The sequence below is a fragment of the Chelonia mydas genome, chromosome 1 (assembly GCF_015237465.2).
Source record: "Chelonia mydas isolate rCheMyd1 chromosome 1, rCheMyd1.pri.v2, whole genome shotgun sequence".
In the NCBI taxonomy this organism is placed as follows: domain Eukaryota; kingdom Metazoa; phylum Chordata; order Testudines; family Cheloniidae; genus Chelonia; species Chelonia mydas.
Genome location: NC_057849.1, coordinates 323,598,717 through 323,615,186, shown reverse-complemented (window position 1 = coordinate 323,615,186; position 16,470 = coordinate 323,598,717). Strand labels below are relative to the sequence as shown.

The window sequence follows — 16,470 nt, the reverse complement described above, 5'->3', positions numbered from 1 at the left end:
CCAGATGCTTCAGGGGAATGAACAGAACAGGGCACTTTTGAATGATCCATCTCCTGTTGTCCAGTCCCAGTTTCTGGCAGTCAGAGGCAGTCTAGCAGTCTGACTGGAGCATGGCGTTGTGTCCCTTTCCATCTTGGCTAATAGCTATTGATAGATGAGTTCATAGAGGATAGGTCTATTCTTTTTTGAACCCAGTTATACTTTTGGCCTTCAGAACATCCCTTGGCAACAAGTTCCACAGGTTGACTTTGCATTGTGTGAAGAAATACTTCCTCTTGTTTGTTTTTAATCTGCTGCCTATTAATTTCATTGGGTGACCCCTCGTTCTTGTGTTACATTGTAGGGAGAGTGGTCACTTTGGATGAGCTATACCAGCAGGAGAGTGAGTTTGTGTGTGTATGGGGATGCGGGGGTGAGAAAACCTGGATTTGTGCTGGAAATGGCCCACCTTGATTATCATACACATTGTAAGGAGAGTGATCACTTTAGATAAGCTATTACCAGCAGGAGAGTGGGGTGGGAGGAGGTATTGTTTCATGGTTAAATTTCCACTTATTAAGTGTCAGTATGAAGAGAAATAATTGATTGTCAAGCTATGGAACTGTTCTACCCTATGCTGATGTGCTGAGTGTTTTACTGGGATATATCAAGTTCCAGTTTTTTTGTAAATATATTGTTGTAACTTATATTGGTATTTACTTGTATATGTTTCCTGTAGCTGTGTGATTTATATGGGTCACTACTTTATACCATACTTTGCAAGTAAGAGAGAGAGTGAATTGTTTCGGAAAAATTCTGGTTGCTAGATCTCGGAGGTAAATCTTTGTGTGATGTCTTAATTTCTTTCATGTTTTTTAGTTTTCTGTGATACCTTCTGTTCCACACCTAGTTCAAAAATAGGAAAAAATGCCATGCAGCACCAACAAAAGTGAAGCTGTGTTTTGGTTGTGATTGTCCTCCGTCTTAACCTTGTTTCCTTTTAACCCTTACAAAGAACACCTTTTTAAGACTCCCCCTCCCTCCAGCTATCTATTTAATCTTAGGCCTGGTCTATACTTAAAATTTAAGTTGACAGAGCTACAGCACTCTGGAGTGTGAAAGTCCACAACCTTGAGCGCCATCGCTGTGCTGACTTAACCCCGTTTATATGCAGTTAGATCAACGGAAGAATTCTTCCATCAACCTAGTTCTGTCACTTGGGGAGGTGGAGTTCCTACAGCAGCAGATAAATCTCTTCCATATCTGTGGCCTGCGGCAACATTACAGGGTTACAGGACAATAGCTCCAGTACCATAACTTTGCCTCCATAGCGCACATAGTGTAGACGTGACCTTAGGCATCTCTAGTGTACCCATTAACATAGTATCTTTGCACCAATTGATTCATATGTCAACCATATCTCATTTTCCCAGTCACTCTTTCAGTTTGACATTCCCTCTCACTGATACTTAATATCTCCAGGGGTTCTCCTCCTCCTCCAATTTGATCCTGATCAGTGGATTCCAGCGGCAAAGAGTCCTGTGGCATCTTATAGACTAACAGACTTATTGGGGCATAAGCTTTTGTGGGTGAATACCCACTATTCACCCATGAAAGCTTATGCTCCCATACGTCTGTTAGTCTATAAGGTGCCACAGGACTCTTTGCCGCTTTTACAGATCCAGAATAACACGGCTTCCCCTCTGATAGTGTATTCCAGGTTTCACCATCTTTAGTATCCCCATCTGTCAAGGCTGAATCCCAGCTCTGTCACTCCGAGTACAGAAGTGGGGTCCGCAAGGATTTTAAAAATTAATACTGGCCACTCCAGGCTTGTATTAAACTCCCAAGGTTACAGCTTCTCTCTGACCTTGGAGGGATAGATGCTGCCACCACCCAAATGCAAAAAAAAAAACACCTTTGAACCCAGGAAGGAGCACTAGGGAATTCCTCCCTGTGGGGTACCCTCAAGCCCTTTCATCTCCACTACGAGGAAGAGCTGAGAAAGAAAACAAAGGAAATTAGCTGTGGCTACCAGCTAATCAAACAACATACACAAACCTTTTAGGACACCAAAAATCCAATCCTGTTCTTAAAAAAGGTAAATTTTATTAAAAACGAAAAGGAAAAAATTACATCTGGAACTTAGGCTTTTTGCTAGATCTTAAAAGAAACAATTACAAAAATTAAGCACCCAAAATAGCTTTCTTGGGGGTTCAGTTTAAAGGTTACTAGCAAACAAAAGCATCTGGGGTTAGCACAGAGGAGTCCACAAGCCAATAAGAAATAAAAGCAATAACCCTAATCGCGTCTAACTAAACATTCTGATCTACTTACACATTTAGAGTTCAGATAAGTAGTTCTAGGCATGCTCTGCTAATTTATGATCATACCTGGCTTAAGCTGCTTTTAGCATGGCTGCTCTGTCCCTCCAGCCCAGAGAACAACCGACAAAGGGAAAGTTTATTTCCCAATTTTAAAAAGTTCTACCTTCCCATTGGCTCTTTTGGTCAGGTGCCCACTTTTTTTTTCTATACCTGGGGGACTTTTTAACCCTTTACAGGTAAAGCAAGTAAGGAACAGCTACCAAGAGGGATTTTACAGCTAATTGGCTGGCTTGGTGTCCATCAAAGGGAGCTATTCCCCACTTTATTTATCACACCATCTTTCCATTTTCATTTCTGGTGAAGTATAAACTCTAACCAAGCTGGTCTCCCCACTGATTGCCTTTATTTCTAGAAAACTATTATCCATAAATCTAAACAAAGAACATATCCATGACATTTTGCATCACTGCATTTTTGTACTAGTAAATACCTAGATCATTGGAGTTGCTCAAGAATACCAGTCATTTGTTCTAGCAATCTGTTCCATTTCCTTTAGAATGATTCATCTTTATATTTACCTTTCAGTTGTCTATTCATAACAGATTCTGAATGTAAAATATCCTCTACTTTCTCTCTATCTTTTAACCTCAATAGTTCATTCATATTAGCACCATCTAGAACTAGGTAAGTATTTATATATAAAATAACCCCGTCCCATTTCATCTCCTTTTTCTATTTTCTGTATAGGATGTATCTTCTCTATTAACATTTCAGTTGTGTACTTTGTCCCACCAAGCTTCATTAACTGTTGCAAGACCATACTTTTCCTGCAGCATTAGTAATTTAAATTTCAGACTGTTTTGTTATCCAAGCTTCTCCAGCTTCTGTTTTTTAACCCATTGTTATATTTCCTTCTCTAACTTGTTTAAGAGAGATAGAAGACAAAAGAAGACTTAAACACAAATATCAACTTCAACAGTCTTTTCAAAAAGAAAGATGTTGACTTTTTAAGTATTAACATAGTACTGTATATGTTCTGCTTAATCTACCATTTAGGCATTTATATCTCATTCATTACCTAACATCAGAGATATAGTCTAATAATTATTACAGTATCATTTCCAAAAGCCCAATTCCACGGTTAAACATGGATTGTAGTGTTGTATTATTGTTTGTTTAAATCCGACAGAGTGCTCAGTGTTTTCCAAAATAGATATAATCTCTGTCCACCCCCAGGAGCATTTAGTGCCTGCCCTAACTCAATAAAGGTGTACTGTGCATGGGAAAGTGTGGAGAGGTAGAAGTCATGCAGAGGGTACAAAGGGGCAGGCCAGTACAACTGTGCATTGACCAGTACAACTGCTGCATTGACCAGTACACAGCATGCACAGAGGAGGCTGGGGCCTGACCCTTTCAGTTAGAGGTATGGTACATTTACAGCATCGTAGATGTCAAGAAAACACTAGATCCACACCGTTGGTCCAATAAAATATATTCCCTCACCCACCTTGTCTCTCAAGAGCCACAAAGGTATTCTGGCACTTAACTGCCACTTTAGGTGCCTCAGTTCAAAATTTAGATCCTAAAACTAGGGCTGTCAAGCAGTTAAAAAAATTAATTGCGTGATTAGTCGCACGATTAAAAAATTAATTGCATGATTAATCACGCTGTTAAACAATAATAGAATACAATTTATTTAAATGTTTTTGGACGTTTTCTACATTTTCAAATATATTGATTTCAGTTACAACACAGAATACAAAGTCTACAGTGCTCACTTTATATTTATTTTTATTACAAATGTTTGCACTGTAAAAAAACAAAAGTAATAGTATTTTTCAATTCACCTAATACAAGTGCTGTAGTGAAATCTCTTTATCATTAAAGTTAAATTTAGAAATGTAGAATTATGTACCAAAAAAAACTGCATTAAAAAACAAAACAATGTAAAACTTTAGAGCCTACAAGTCCGCTCAGTCCTACTTCTTGTTCAGCCAATGCTAAGACAAACAAGTTTGTTTACATTTACAGGAGACACTGCTGCCTGCTTCTTATTTACAGTGTCACCTGAAAGTGAGAACAGGCATTCGCATGGCACTTTTGTAGCCGGTGTTGCAAGGTATTTAAGTACCAGATATGCTAAACATTTGTATGCCCCTTCATGCTTTGGCCACCATTCCAGAGGACATGCTTCCATGCTGATGATGCTTTTTAAAAAAATAATGTGTTAATTAAATTTGTGACTGAACTCCTTGGGGGAGAATTGTATGTCTCCTGTTCTGTTTTCCCTGCATTCTGCCATATATTTCATGTTCACAGCAGTCTCAGATAATGACCCAGCACATGTTTGTTTTAAGAACACTTTCACTGCAGATTTCACAAAACACAAAGAAAGTACCGATCTGAGATTTCTAAAAATAGCTACAGCACTCCACCCAAGGTTTAAGAATCTGAAGTGCCATCCCAAATCTTGAGAGGGACGGGGTGTGGAGCACAGTGGCGTAGCTAGGTGGAGCGAACAGGGGAGTGGACATAAAAAACGGTGCCACCTGCTTGTACTCACCGGGCGGCGCTCCAGGTCCTCGGCGGCACTGAAGGCCCCCACCGCCGAAATGCCACCGAGAACCCAGAGCGCGCGAAGGCCCCCGCCGCCGAAGACCTGGAGCGCCGCCGGGTGAGTAAAAATTTAAAAAGGCGCCTATAAATTAAAAAGGCACCACTTGTGCTCAGAGGGGGAGCAGCCACTCCCCCGGCTTCCTCCCTGGCTAGGCTACTGGTAGAGCATGATTTCAGAAGTCTTCAAAGAGCAACACTCAGGGGCAGAAACTACAGAACCCGAACCACCAAAAAGAAAATCAACCTTCTGCTGGTGGCATCTGACTCAGATTATGAAAATGAACATGAGTCGGTCTGCTCTGTTTTGGATCGTTATCGAGCAGAACCCGTCATCAGCATGTCTTCTGGAATGGTGGTTGAAGCATGAAGGGACATATGAATCTTTAGCGCATCTGACACATAAATATCTTGCGACACCAGCTACAACAGTGCCATGCGAACACCTGTTCTTACTTTCAGGTGACCTTGTAAACAAGAAGCGTGCAGCATTATCTCCTGCAAATTGTAACCAAACTTGTTTATCTGAGTGATTGGCTGAAGTAGGAGTCAGTGGACAGGCAGGCTCTAAAGTTTTACATTGTTTTGTTTTTGAGTACAAGTATGTAACAAAAAAATCTACATTTGTAAGTTACACTTTCAGGATAGAGATTGCACTACAGTACTTGTATGAGGTGAATTGAAAAAATGCTATTTCTTTTATCACTTTTACAGTGCAAATATTTGTAATCAAAAATAATATAAAGTGAGCACTGTACACTTTGTATTCTGTGTTGTAATTGAATCAATATTTTGAAAATGTAGATAAAAAGCCAAAAATATTTAATAAATTTCAATTGGTATTCTATTGCTTATCAGTGCAATTAATCGTGATTAATTTTTTTGAGTTAATCGCGTGAGTTAACTGCGATTAATTGACAGCCCTACCTCAAACCCATGCTTACCTGTTGCCTAAATTCCCAGGTGCCTACATTTCTGCTAGTAAAGTTCCCTAGGTACCTAAATTTCTGTCAGCAGGCATGTACAAAGCTGCCTAAGTCCTGACACCCTGATCTGCTCAGTTTCAGACTTGCGCTGGTCTCCTCAAACTAGGTATTCCCGCACTTATTGTCCATGATCTGACTGGCATTCTCAGAAGCCTCCTTAGAGCCGGCCTACTGTATTGGGTCCTGCATGAAACACCACAATGATGACAGCAACAATGGGGCTGCCCTTATACCGTGTAGAGCAGTGGTTAGAGCACTCGTCTGGGACATGGGAGACCCAAATTCATGTCCCTACTCTGCCTGATTCAGAGCAGCAACTTGAACCCAGGTCTCCCACTCCAGGTGAGTGCCCTAACCACCAGACTATGGGGTATTCTGGGGTGGATCTCTCTCTCTTCTATTGAAGCTGTTCCACTTTGTATGAAATACTGAAGTATTCACTGGAGCAGAGAGACCGCGAGACTCTATAGCCCAATAGTTAGGTCAGTTACCTGAGAGACCCATATTACAGTCCCTGCTCCACTGAATATTTAAGTATTTTATGCAAAGTGGAACAGCTGAGTGCACTTGCATCACACAGGGTTTTGCCTCAAATATAGAATTATTTTTTAAATGGAGTCTCTCTATTTGAATTGGAAGCCTGGCAAATTTCTAACTGTCAGCCTTTTAAAATTTTTATTCAAGCTATTGTTAAAAAACTATATAATACATAGGTTGAGAAAAGAGTGTCTGTACATCTGGGTATAATGCTTAGATTATCCACAAATGCAAAGTTTGTTTTTAAAGTCATATGATACATGGAGTACATAATCAGCAATAATGCAAACATAGGTGAATAGATTTAACAATACAGTTTAGATATTAGAATCTGAATACTCGGGTAAGAAGAAAAGGAGTACTTGTGGCACCTTAGAGACTAACCAGTTTATTTGAGCATGAGCTTTCGTGAGCTACAGCTCACTTCATCGGATGCATAGCATATCGTGGAAACTGCAGAAGACATTATATACACACAGAGACCATGAAACAAAACTTCCTCCCACCCCACTCCCCCGCTGGCAACAGCTTATCTAAAGTGATCATCAAGTAGAGCCATTTCCAGCACAAATCCAGGTTTTCTCACCCTTCCCCCCCCCCCCCCACACAAACTCACTCTCCTGCTGGCAACAGCCCATCCCCCTTTGAAACCCCTCTTTATAATGCGCATGATAATCAAGGTGGGTCACCTCCAGCACTAATCCAGGTTTTCTCACACCCCCCCCACACCCCCCCTCCAAAAACCACACACACAAACTCATTCTCCTGCTGGCAACAGCTCATCTTACAATGTGCACAGCAATAATCCAAGTTTAACCAGAACGTCTTGGGGGGGGTTTTGCAGGAAAAAAACAAGGGGAGACAGGCTACCTTGCATAATGACTTAGCCACTCCCAGTCTCTATTCAAGCCCAAATTAATAGTATCCAATTTGCAAATGAATTCCAATTCAGCAGTTTCTCGCTGGAGTCTGGATTTGAAGTTTTTTTGCTTTAAGATAGCGACCCTCATGTCTGTGATTGCGTGACCAGAGAGATTGAAGTGTTCTTCGACTGGTTTATGAATGTTATAATTCTTGACATCTGATTTGTGTCCATTTATTCTTTTACGTAGAGACTGTCCAGTTTGACCAATGTACATGGCAGAGGGGCATTGCTGGCACATGATGGCATATATCACATTGGTGGATGTGCAGGTGAACGAGCCTCTGATAGTGTGGCTGATGTTGTTAGGCCCTGTGATGGTGTCCCCTGAATAGATATGTGGGCACAGTTGGCAACGGGCTTTGTTGCAAGGATAGGTTCCTGGGCTAGTGGTTCTGTTGTGTGGTATGTGGTTGTTGGTGAGTATTCGCTTCAGGTTGGGGGGCTGTCTGTAGGCAAGGACTGGCCTTTCTCCCAAGATTTGTGAGAGTGTTGGGTCATCCTTCAGGATAGGTTGTAGATCCTTAATAATGCGTTGGAGGGGTTTTAGTTGGGGGCTGAAGGTGACGGCTAGTGGCGTTCTGTTATTTTCTTTGTTAGGCCTGTCCTGTAGTAGGTGACTTCTGGGAACTCTTCTGGCTCTATCAATCTGTTTCTTCACTTCCGCAGGTGGGTATTGTAGTTGTAAGAATGCTTGATAGAGATCTTGTAGGTGTTTGTCTCTGTCTGAGGGGTTGGAGCAAATGCGGTTGTATCGCAGAGCTTGGCTGTAGACGATGGATCGTGTGGTGTGGTCAGGGTGAAAGCTGGAGGCATGTAGGTAGGAATAGCGGTCAGTAGGTTTCCGGTATGGGTGGTGTTGATGTGACCATCGTTTATTAGCACTGTAGTGTCCAGGAAGTGGATCTCTTGTGTGGACTGGACCAGGCTGAGGTTGATGGTGGGATGGAAATTGTTGAAATCATGGTGGAATTCCTCAAGGGCTTCTTTTCCATGGGTCCAGATGATGAAGATGTCATCAATATAGCGCAAGTAAAGTAGGGGCGTTAGGGGACGAGAGCTGAGGAAGCGTTGTTCTAAATCAGCCATAAAAATGTTGGCATACTGTGGGGCCATGCGGGTACCCATAGCAGTGCCGCTGATCTGAAGGTATACATTGTCCCCAAATGTAAAATAGTTATGGGTAAGGACAAAGTCACAAAGTTCAGCCACCAGGTTAGCCGTGACATTATCGGGGATAGTGTTCTTGATAGCTTGTAGTCCATCTTTGTGTGGAATGTTGGTGTAGAGGGCTTCTACATCCATAGTGGCCAGGATGGTGTTATCAGGAAGATCACCAATGTATTGTCATGATAAGAGATTTGGTTGTGGAAAGCGAAATATAACAATGAGTGGAGATTGTCCCTCAGTAATTGAGAATTGGGTAGGTTGTCCATTTAGAAAATACAATCCACAAGGAAAGTATTTCAGTTACAATTGCTCTGATGTTAGGAAGAAGCAGCCGCCCATGGTGGAGAATCCCAGCAGACCTTTTTTTCAAGAGCGTTTCACTGAAGAATTGGCCATAGAAACACTGTATTTGAGGACTGGGATTTACTGTACTATACAGGCTGTTAGCGGCGGTTCTCCTGAGCAGTCTGGTTAGTGTGTCACTCTCCCATGAAGCATTCAGACAGGTAAAAATGGACTTGTACTGAGCCAATTGTTTGTTTGATTATGGTCCAGTTCCAGCAAAATCCTTTCAGAATTCTGTGGAGGCTACTCTTACTGCTGTTTTAAATGAGCCAAAAGATGCTGTCAGTTTCCCAGCTGACTAGAGCTGGAATGGCCACACTTATTTTTCTTCCTAATATTTTCCCCTCTAAGAAAGCAGCTTTAGCTGTGAGAAAACATTCCCTTCCCACGTTGTTACTCTTAAAATTGGTGTGTTGGTCTGTCACATCTGTGGGTTGAGCGCCCAGTTAAAACAAAAAACTGCAGACCAGTTCAGAGTAGCAGCCGTGTTAGTCTGTATTCGCAAAAAGAAAAGGAGTACTGTAGCTCACGAAAGCTTGTGCTCAAATAAATTGGTTAGTCTCTAAGATGCCACAAGTACTCCTTTTCTTTTTGCAGACCAGTTCAGTAATTGCTTATTGCTAAAGACAACAGAAGAGCTTAGAGCATTATGCTTGGATTCTTCTTTTCTTCCCCACTACTAATCAAGCATGTTGTTCTCCAGAAATCTTCCCCATGTCAAATTGCCAGGTCAGCTCTAATTAGCTTCAGTCAGACTCATGTATGTAGTTTTAGACATTTCTGGCTGATTATCTTTTTTATGCACATGCAAGACATCAGAAAAAGGGAATGTTTTCTGTCAGCCTTTCACATTCCTTGCCAATACATCCTTTGGATAAAAGAAATTCACAGTGGAAAGATTTGTTCATTCCAACCACTGTCTGGACAAAAGATTTTTAGTTCACTTACCATTGATCATGCTGCTTGATATTTTTTTAGATTTGTACAAATCTCTGGCATTTCTGTATACTTCTTAAATTAAGATTGGGATTTAGAATCTTTATCTACAGGGGAAAAAATCCCTTAGTTTGTTCAAAAGTTAATTCTGCAGACTTTCAGTATAACATTGTTGAAACTTGTTTATCTGAAGCCTGAATGAATTGCAAGTACAATTACAGGAAATGGAGACAATTGTAGAATGTGTTGTCTCCATCTCTGGTTTGCCCTTTTTGAAGCATTGTATTTGTGTAGTCATTCCTTTAGAGAGTCTTCAGTTGTCATAGATGAAAACTGATAATATATGAAGGAAAATATATGTATGCTGCTTTCTAAGCCAGTAGTGAGGTATCAAACAGTTATCTGTATGTGTCGGTTTTCTATAAATATCAAAATTCAGTAATTCTGTCTCCAATTAAGTAAACTTCAAATGTAGGGAGAATATCCTGTCCCTGTATACTCTACAACAATGTTTCTCAACCCATTGGGTTGTACCCAAAATTGGGGCACCAGATTGTTTCAAAGGGTCATGTGGTGGCTCCTGTCCCACGAGTTTGCTTGGCTCACCTCCCTGTTCCAGGCAGTGCAGCCTCTGGGGTCCCAGCGCCGCTCACGATTGGCCCAGCCGACAGTATGACGGGAGTCTGGGTAGGTCAAATTTGAGTGAGTGGCACCTGCAACCCCATGAGCCAGGTCACAACTCCACTCACACAAATTTGTTCAGGTCACTGGTGCGAGGCCAAGTCTGAGCAGTGCTACAACCCCGGAGGTTGCAACACCCAGAGTGGAGAGTAGGGTTACCACCTTTGAAATGCAAAAAACCTGGCACCTCCTCCCCTCAAGGCAAGCCCGCCACAACCCCAACCACAAGGCAACTCCACAATCCCCCCTTAACAGCCACTTATAATATTTAGAGAGAGGACACACATAGATAAGACTAATAACATCATTTTCTTACTTAAACTTCGGAAGTGGGAACACTGCAGCATCTTTAGCTGGACATAGAAACTTTTAACATTAGATATCCCAGTGTACTGTGATAATAATGCAAATCTTTAGACCCACATAAAAAAATAATACTTGTCAGATTAAATTGTTTTTCTGGCAACTGGTAAATCCATTAAAAAAACCCAGCCAGGCCGGTCAAATACCAGCCAGGTGGCAACCCTAGTGGAGAGCCAAGCCCAGCCATCCTCACAGGAGCTGTGGGAGCTGATACTGTGGGATGAGTGCCAGGCAGGACCCAACCCCCTCAGAGGCAGGACCTGACTAAAACCATCCCAGGGCCTCCAGCCCCAGACTATTAACTGGGTTATGATAGTTCATAAACATTTACAAATGGGTTCTGAGCCCAAAAAGGTTGAGAAACACTGTTCTACAATGCCTAAAAATTAGTAAAATCATCTCAGTTATGCTGTATGGGAGATGGGAGGTCGTTATGCTAAACTCCATACTGCCCATGTATTAAGGTTACCAACCTTCTAATCACACAAAACCGAATGCCTCTGCCCCGCCCCTTCACTGAGGCCCTGCCCATGCCTCGCCCCTTCTCCAAGGCCCCGCCCCACTCATTCCATCCCCCTCCCTCTGTCACTTGCTCTTCCCCACCCTCACTCACTTGCACCTGGCTGGGGCAGGGGTTGGCGTTTGGGAGGGGGTATGGGCTGGGGATGAGGGGTTTGGCATGTGGGCTCTGGGGTGGGGCCGGGGATGAGGGGTTTGGGGTGTGGGAGAGGACTCCGGGCTGAGGCAGGGGGTTGGAGTGGATGTGGGGGGGGGTGTAAGGGTCCGGCTGGGGGTCGGGCTGGGGATGAGGGGTTTGAGGTGCAGGAGGGGGCTTCGGGCTGGGCCAGGGGGTTGTTGTGCGGGGGGGTGAGGGCTCTGGGGTAGGGCCAGGGATGGGGGTTTGGGGCAGGAGAGTACTCTGGGCTGGTGCAGAGGGTTGGAGTGCAGGGAGGCAAGGGCTCCGGCTGGGTGTGTGGGCTCTGGGGTGCGGCTGGGGATGAGGGGTTTGGGGTGCAGGAGGGGACACTGGGCTGGGGCAGGGGGTTGGAGTGTGGGGGAGGGGGAAGAGGGGGTCCCAGCGGTGCTTACTGCCACTCTGAGGAAGCGGCCGCCAGATCCCTGCAGCCTCTAGGCGCATGGACAGCCAGGGAGGCTCTGTGTGCTTTCTCCGTGCTGGCAGACGCTGCCCCCCACAGCTCCCATTGGTTGTGGTTCCTGGCCAATGTGAGCTGCGGAACCGGCACTGGGGTGGGGGCAGCTCACGGAGCCTCCCAGTCCCTGGCCACCCCAACGCCAAAGGGCCGCAGAGACCTGGCATCTACTTATCGGAGCCACGTGGAGCTGGGGCAGGTAGGGAGCCTGCCTTAGCCCTGGCCCCCCACTGCGCTGCCGACCGGACTTCTAACGGCCCAGTCGGCGGTGCCAACCGGAGCCACCAGAGTCCCTTTTTGACGGGGCATTCTGGTCGAAAACTGGACACCTGGCAACCTTATATGTATAGTGGCTTTCTCTGAGTGAAATGTACCCCACAGAGAGGTTCAGTGCAGGCCTCATTTGAAGGCTTAAGTGGTGCTTAGGCCTTGTGCTGGCTGTCTGCACAGGGATGAAGTTCCTCCTCTATAGTGAGCTAGAGATGTTATGATTGGGCCAGCGAAGCAGTGATGTTAAGGGCAATGGTGTAGAATGGTAAAACTTCCACCCCAGGAAGATGGAGTAGGCCATGGCAGCTTCCACAACCCCAGAAACAAGGTGGCAGCTCTGAGCTCAGTCAAAGAGAAAGGTTTCCTGCATAAAGCCTGTGTACTCTGACATTGCACATAGGACAGGAGTCTGGTCCGAGCTAGATGAGGGAAAGCTATATCACAAAAAATACCAATTCATTATCCCAGTGGCTGAATCCAGCTCAGAGTTTAATATTTTGAAAATTACTTCAAAAATCCTAGAGTAAATCTCGTTCAGACTTAATTCTTTTATTCTCTCATTTTTCAGATTCCTCGGATGGATGTCTAAAAGCTTCTACACATCAGGGGGCAATAGATGTTTATGTTAGTCAAGTGAGAAAAGTGGATCTGAAAAGCCAGAAAGGTTAGTAAATTGCAACATTTTATGGCATCCTTTGATATGAGATGGTAAAACTACCCACTCTCTTATATTTAAGTAATTACAGTAAAATAGTCATTCTTACCTAATTCATCATTAGAAAATGTATATTGGCTCTTAGCACAGTAGGCACTGCAGATGACAATTGTATTTAAAATAGACCCCACAAAATCATCTGGGGCTTTCATTTCAGTAAGAATCTTACACTTTCCACCTTTCTTCCAGCAATCTTCCGCACTAAACCAGTAGAATCATGCAGAACTGACTAGGATTGTAATCCCCCTTTGCCTCATCAATGCAGTTTACTCCATGCTGTTGGCAGGCGTGTGGAACTCATGAGGCTCATATTTCATTTCTCCATGCCCTTTTCCCATGAAAAGAATTACTGTGTGTGGAGACCCTGAAATTAAAATGGCAAAGCAGCAACGCAAGGGAAGGCAGAGCCAGAGAGATGACACATGCCCCAGCACATGGACATGTTAAATGAGCTAATTACTCCCCTAATTTCTGCTATCTACTTACTTACTTATCACAGTTTAGTTGTTAAAACATCACCCTTCAAAAGCTGGATTCACTCCTTTGCCATTTGAAAGAGCACAGACCTAAAGGTCCTGTTATAGTAAAAACATTCATGCCTTGCAGGTGTTTTGTGTTACAATATTGAGTAATGCATTTGCAAAAGCCATTATACAGTACTCTTCATTCTCATTTCTGTTATGCCTTTGCACTCTCCCAGTGTTTCTGTGTGGTCATTTGTCTTTGGATAAACCTCCCCTGTTATCCCTGAAATGGGGAGTAGGTCCTGTAGGAATGCAGTGTTCAGCAAGAGAGGAAAGAAAGGTACTGAATTAATTCCTGTGTGCTATCTTTTATTGTCTTGCACTAGCCACTCCATCTCCTGTGGTGGGAAGAACTATCTTTACATTACTATCTAACCAGGTGTGGAATTACTTCCAATAACTCACATTAATGTTTAACCATCAAGAGAGGGAAATGTGTTTCATAAGTGTTATAAAGAAAAAAAATATTAAACTGATTTTCCAAACATACTCTGACATCTGTACCAGTGAAGACAAAGACGAAACAGGACAAATTCTGCTCTCAGTTACACCACTGTAAATCCAGAATAACTGTTGACATCAGTGGAGCAGAACCTGGCCTGTAATGTCAAAATAACTGAGTGTTTGTCAGGTTTTATGGGCTAGATCATTGAATCTGACTAACCAGGACATGAGGATGGAGAAAAAGTGTCTGTGAGCCATCTTTCCATTCCCCTGATCTGGCTGGTTCTTCTGTGCCCATCATAATTTATGGCAGCCTGAATTATGCTGTTAGTTGTGGTCCTCTAGGGAGGGTCAGGAACCAAAGACATAGAGCTGCGGGTATACCACCCCGGGATTCCCATGCACAAGGGGAATCCCCAGCAGCCTCATTAGGGTAGCTTTCTGACTGTCTTGTGCTGTGTGGAGTAGGGATAGTATCAGGCCCTATATGTCTATTGTTTGCATTTTCTTGTACAGGTAGCATCATAGATATTACTTTGGAGGACTGATATATAAATAGTGTATTAAAGTACTAGTTATGTTCTGAGTTGGGCCTACAGTATATATGTAGCTATATAAAAATGAAAATTTTTGCTAAGCAAAAGTAGGAATCAGGCTGAAAATAAAAAACCTTTATTCAGAAAATGTGTGTGAGTTTTTTTGTTTTTTGCCATCATGCACAGAGCGTAGGTACTGAAGATCCTTGATCTAACTCTTCCAAATATGTCTAAGACTGGTAACTGGATGGCTCAGCTATTAGCGTCAACCCAACAGGAGGCCCACATTGAGGGAAAGTACTTCAGGATTGCTGTTCCAGTAGAGGCCAGACTTCCAGTTTTTAATCTCAAGGTTGTGGTAGTGCAGATTACTGAAGCTGTTGTGATTTTGCTAACAGATGATCTGTAAAATGTAATTGACAATAGCTGTGGAGTAGACAGCAATTTATACCCCAAGCTAGAATCAACTGTGAGGCCGCATCTTCTCAATGGATGTGAAGTGCTAGCTCTACTCTGTAAGGGGAAGATATCTCAGAAAATAGCTGTTTGTATTGATGGTGTATACTGCTGCACAGTCTTCTGGTTGCAGTAAATGAGAGTCCGTGTGTCCACAGGAGTGCTCTTTATCCTCCTGGAGGCAAGAAAAGAAACCAGCATCTCTGAAGATTCTTGAGCAAAAATAGGACTCTCTCTCCCATCTAAGCTCAGAAAAGAGTAGAATAGCGGAGGCCCTCTCTCTGTTTGCATGCTTTGTCTTGGATATTAACATTCATGTCTTTCATTTTAATTTATAACAGGCTCTATTACAGTCAAGGTACCTGCCTCTCTTAAAGCTTATTTACAGTTATCTGGAAGCAAGGTTGATGTGAGCTCAGAGATCCAGTTACAGGAAACCCAGTGTGTCCCTAAAGAGGGTCACGTAACTATTACTGGTAAGACTTGCTTTTAATAAATTTATCTGGCCTAAATAAAACGTAGATATGTTTGATTATGGTTTTATTGTTCTTGGCTTCTTCCTGTTCCATCTGTTTCAACTTCAGATGTTTGCTTATGCCAATGGCCTCCACATCTGTTATTAGATGCCTTTTTTATTTCATGCCTTCGTAAATGACATGTGAATGCCAATCAGCTGTTTCAGTAGTTAGAGTTGTAGGGCCAAATTCATCCCCAACATAACTTCATTGACTTTTGTGGAGCTACACTGGGCAAGAATTTGGCCCACTCATTTTTAGAGAGAGAGAGTATGTTGTTGGTTTAGACAGCTGAGTATAATTAAATAGGTGACCAGCAAATATGTATTAAAATATAACACAAGAATCTTTACAAATGTGTTCTGAGTGCCTCTGATAACCAGGGTAAAAGGGGCATGCAGCGTATTTTAGCAAAAAATACATTTATATATTTTATATGTGATGCTCCCTCTGTTGGGGCCCAGCCAGTAAGAAAGGTAAGGATGTAGCAGGCACACTGGAATTCAGAGGGGTGAAAAATGGAGGGAGAGGGGGCGAAAGGATGTTGCAGAAGTAAAAGGGGAACAGGAACCAGGGTGGGCAGGAGCTAGGGGATAGTGGATAAGAACAGAAAGGGACAGTGTCAGGAGCCAGGGAGCAGGGATGCATATGGGAGGGTGGATAGGACTATGTGGGGAGGGGCTGGAGCTGGGATGAGGGAGTTGATAGGAGCAGAGGGGACAAAGACAAGCTCGGGGCACAAAGAAGCATCTGTAACCACTAGAGCACATTCCTGTAACCACTAGAGCACAGAACCTAGAACTGAACCTTGGAGTCCTGAGTCTCTACGTTCCTCTGCTATCAGGATATAGCTGTGAAATCCACTGGCAAAACATGTGTCTCATCCCCCCTTTAGTGACTGCTCCACATAGAGGATAACAGTCTATCATTGCTACCAGTCACTCCGTTTAGCTTAGGTCTGTGTGGTGGAACTGAAGGTTATCTACCCTGCTGATGATCC

General features: G+C 43.2%; 1 protein-coding gene across 2 annotated transcripts in view; it reads left to right on the top strand.

Annotated features, from left to right (window-relative positions):
- The window catches only part of FAM185A (family with sequence similarity 185 member A), a 67,637-nt gene that overhangs the window by 39,928 nt on the left and 11,239 nt on the right, over window positions 1-16,470 (top strand). For both annotated transcript variants that reach the window (XM_037889207.2, XM_007063801.4), the window contains 2 exons: window positions 12,849-12,944; window positions 15,297-15,431. In XM_037889207.2, coding sequence (XP_037745135.1) covers window positions 12,849-12,944; window positions 15,297-15,431 — 231 coding nt within the window. The remainder of the gene's footprint in view (window positions 1-12,848; window positions 12,945-15,296; window positions 15,432-16,470) is intronic.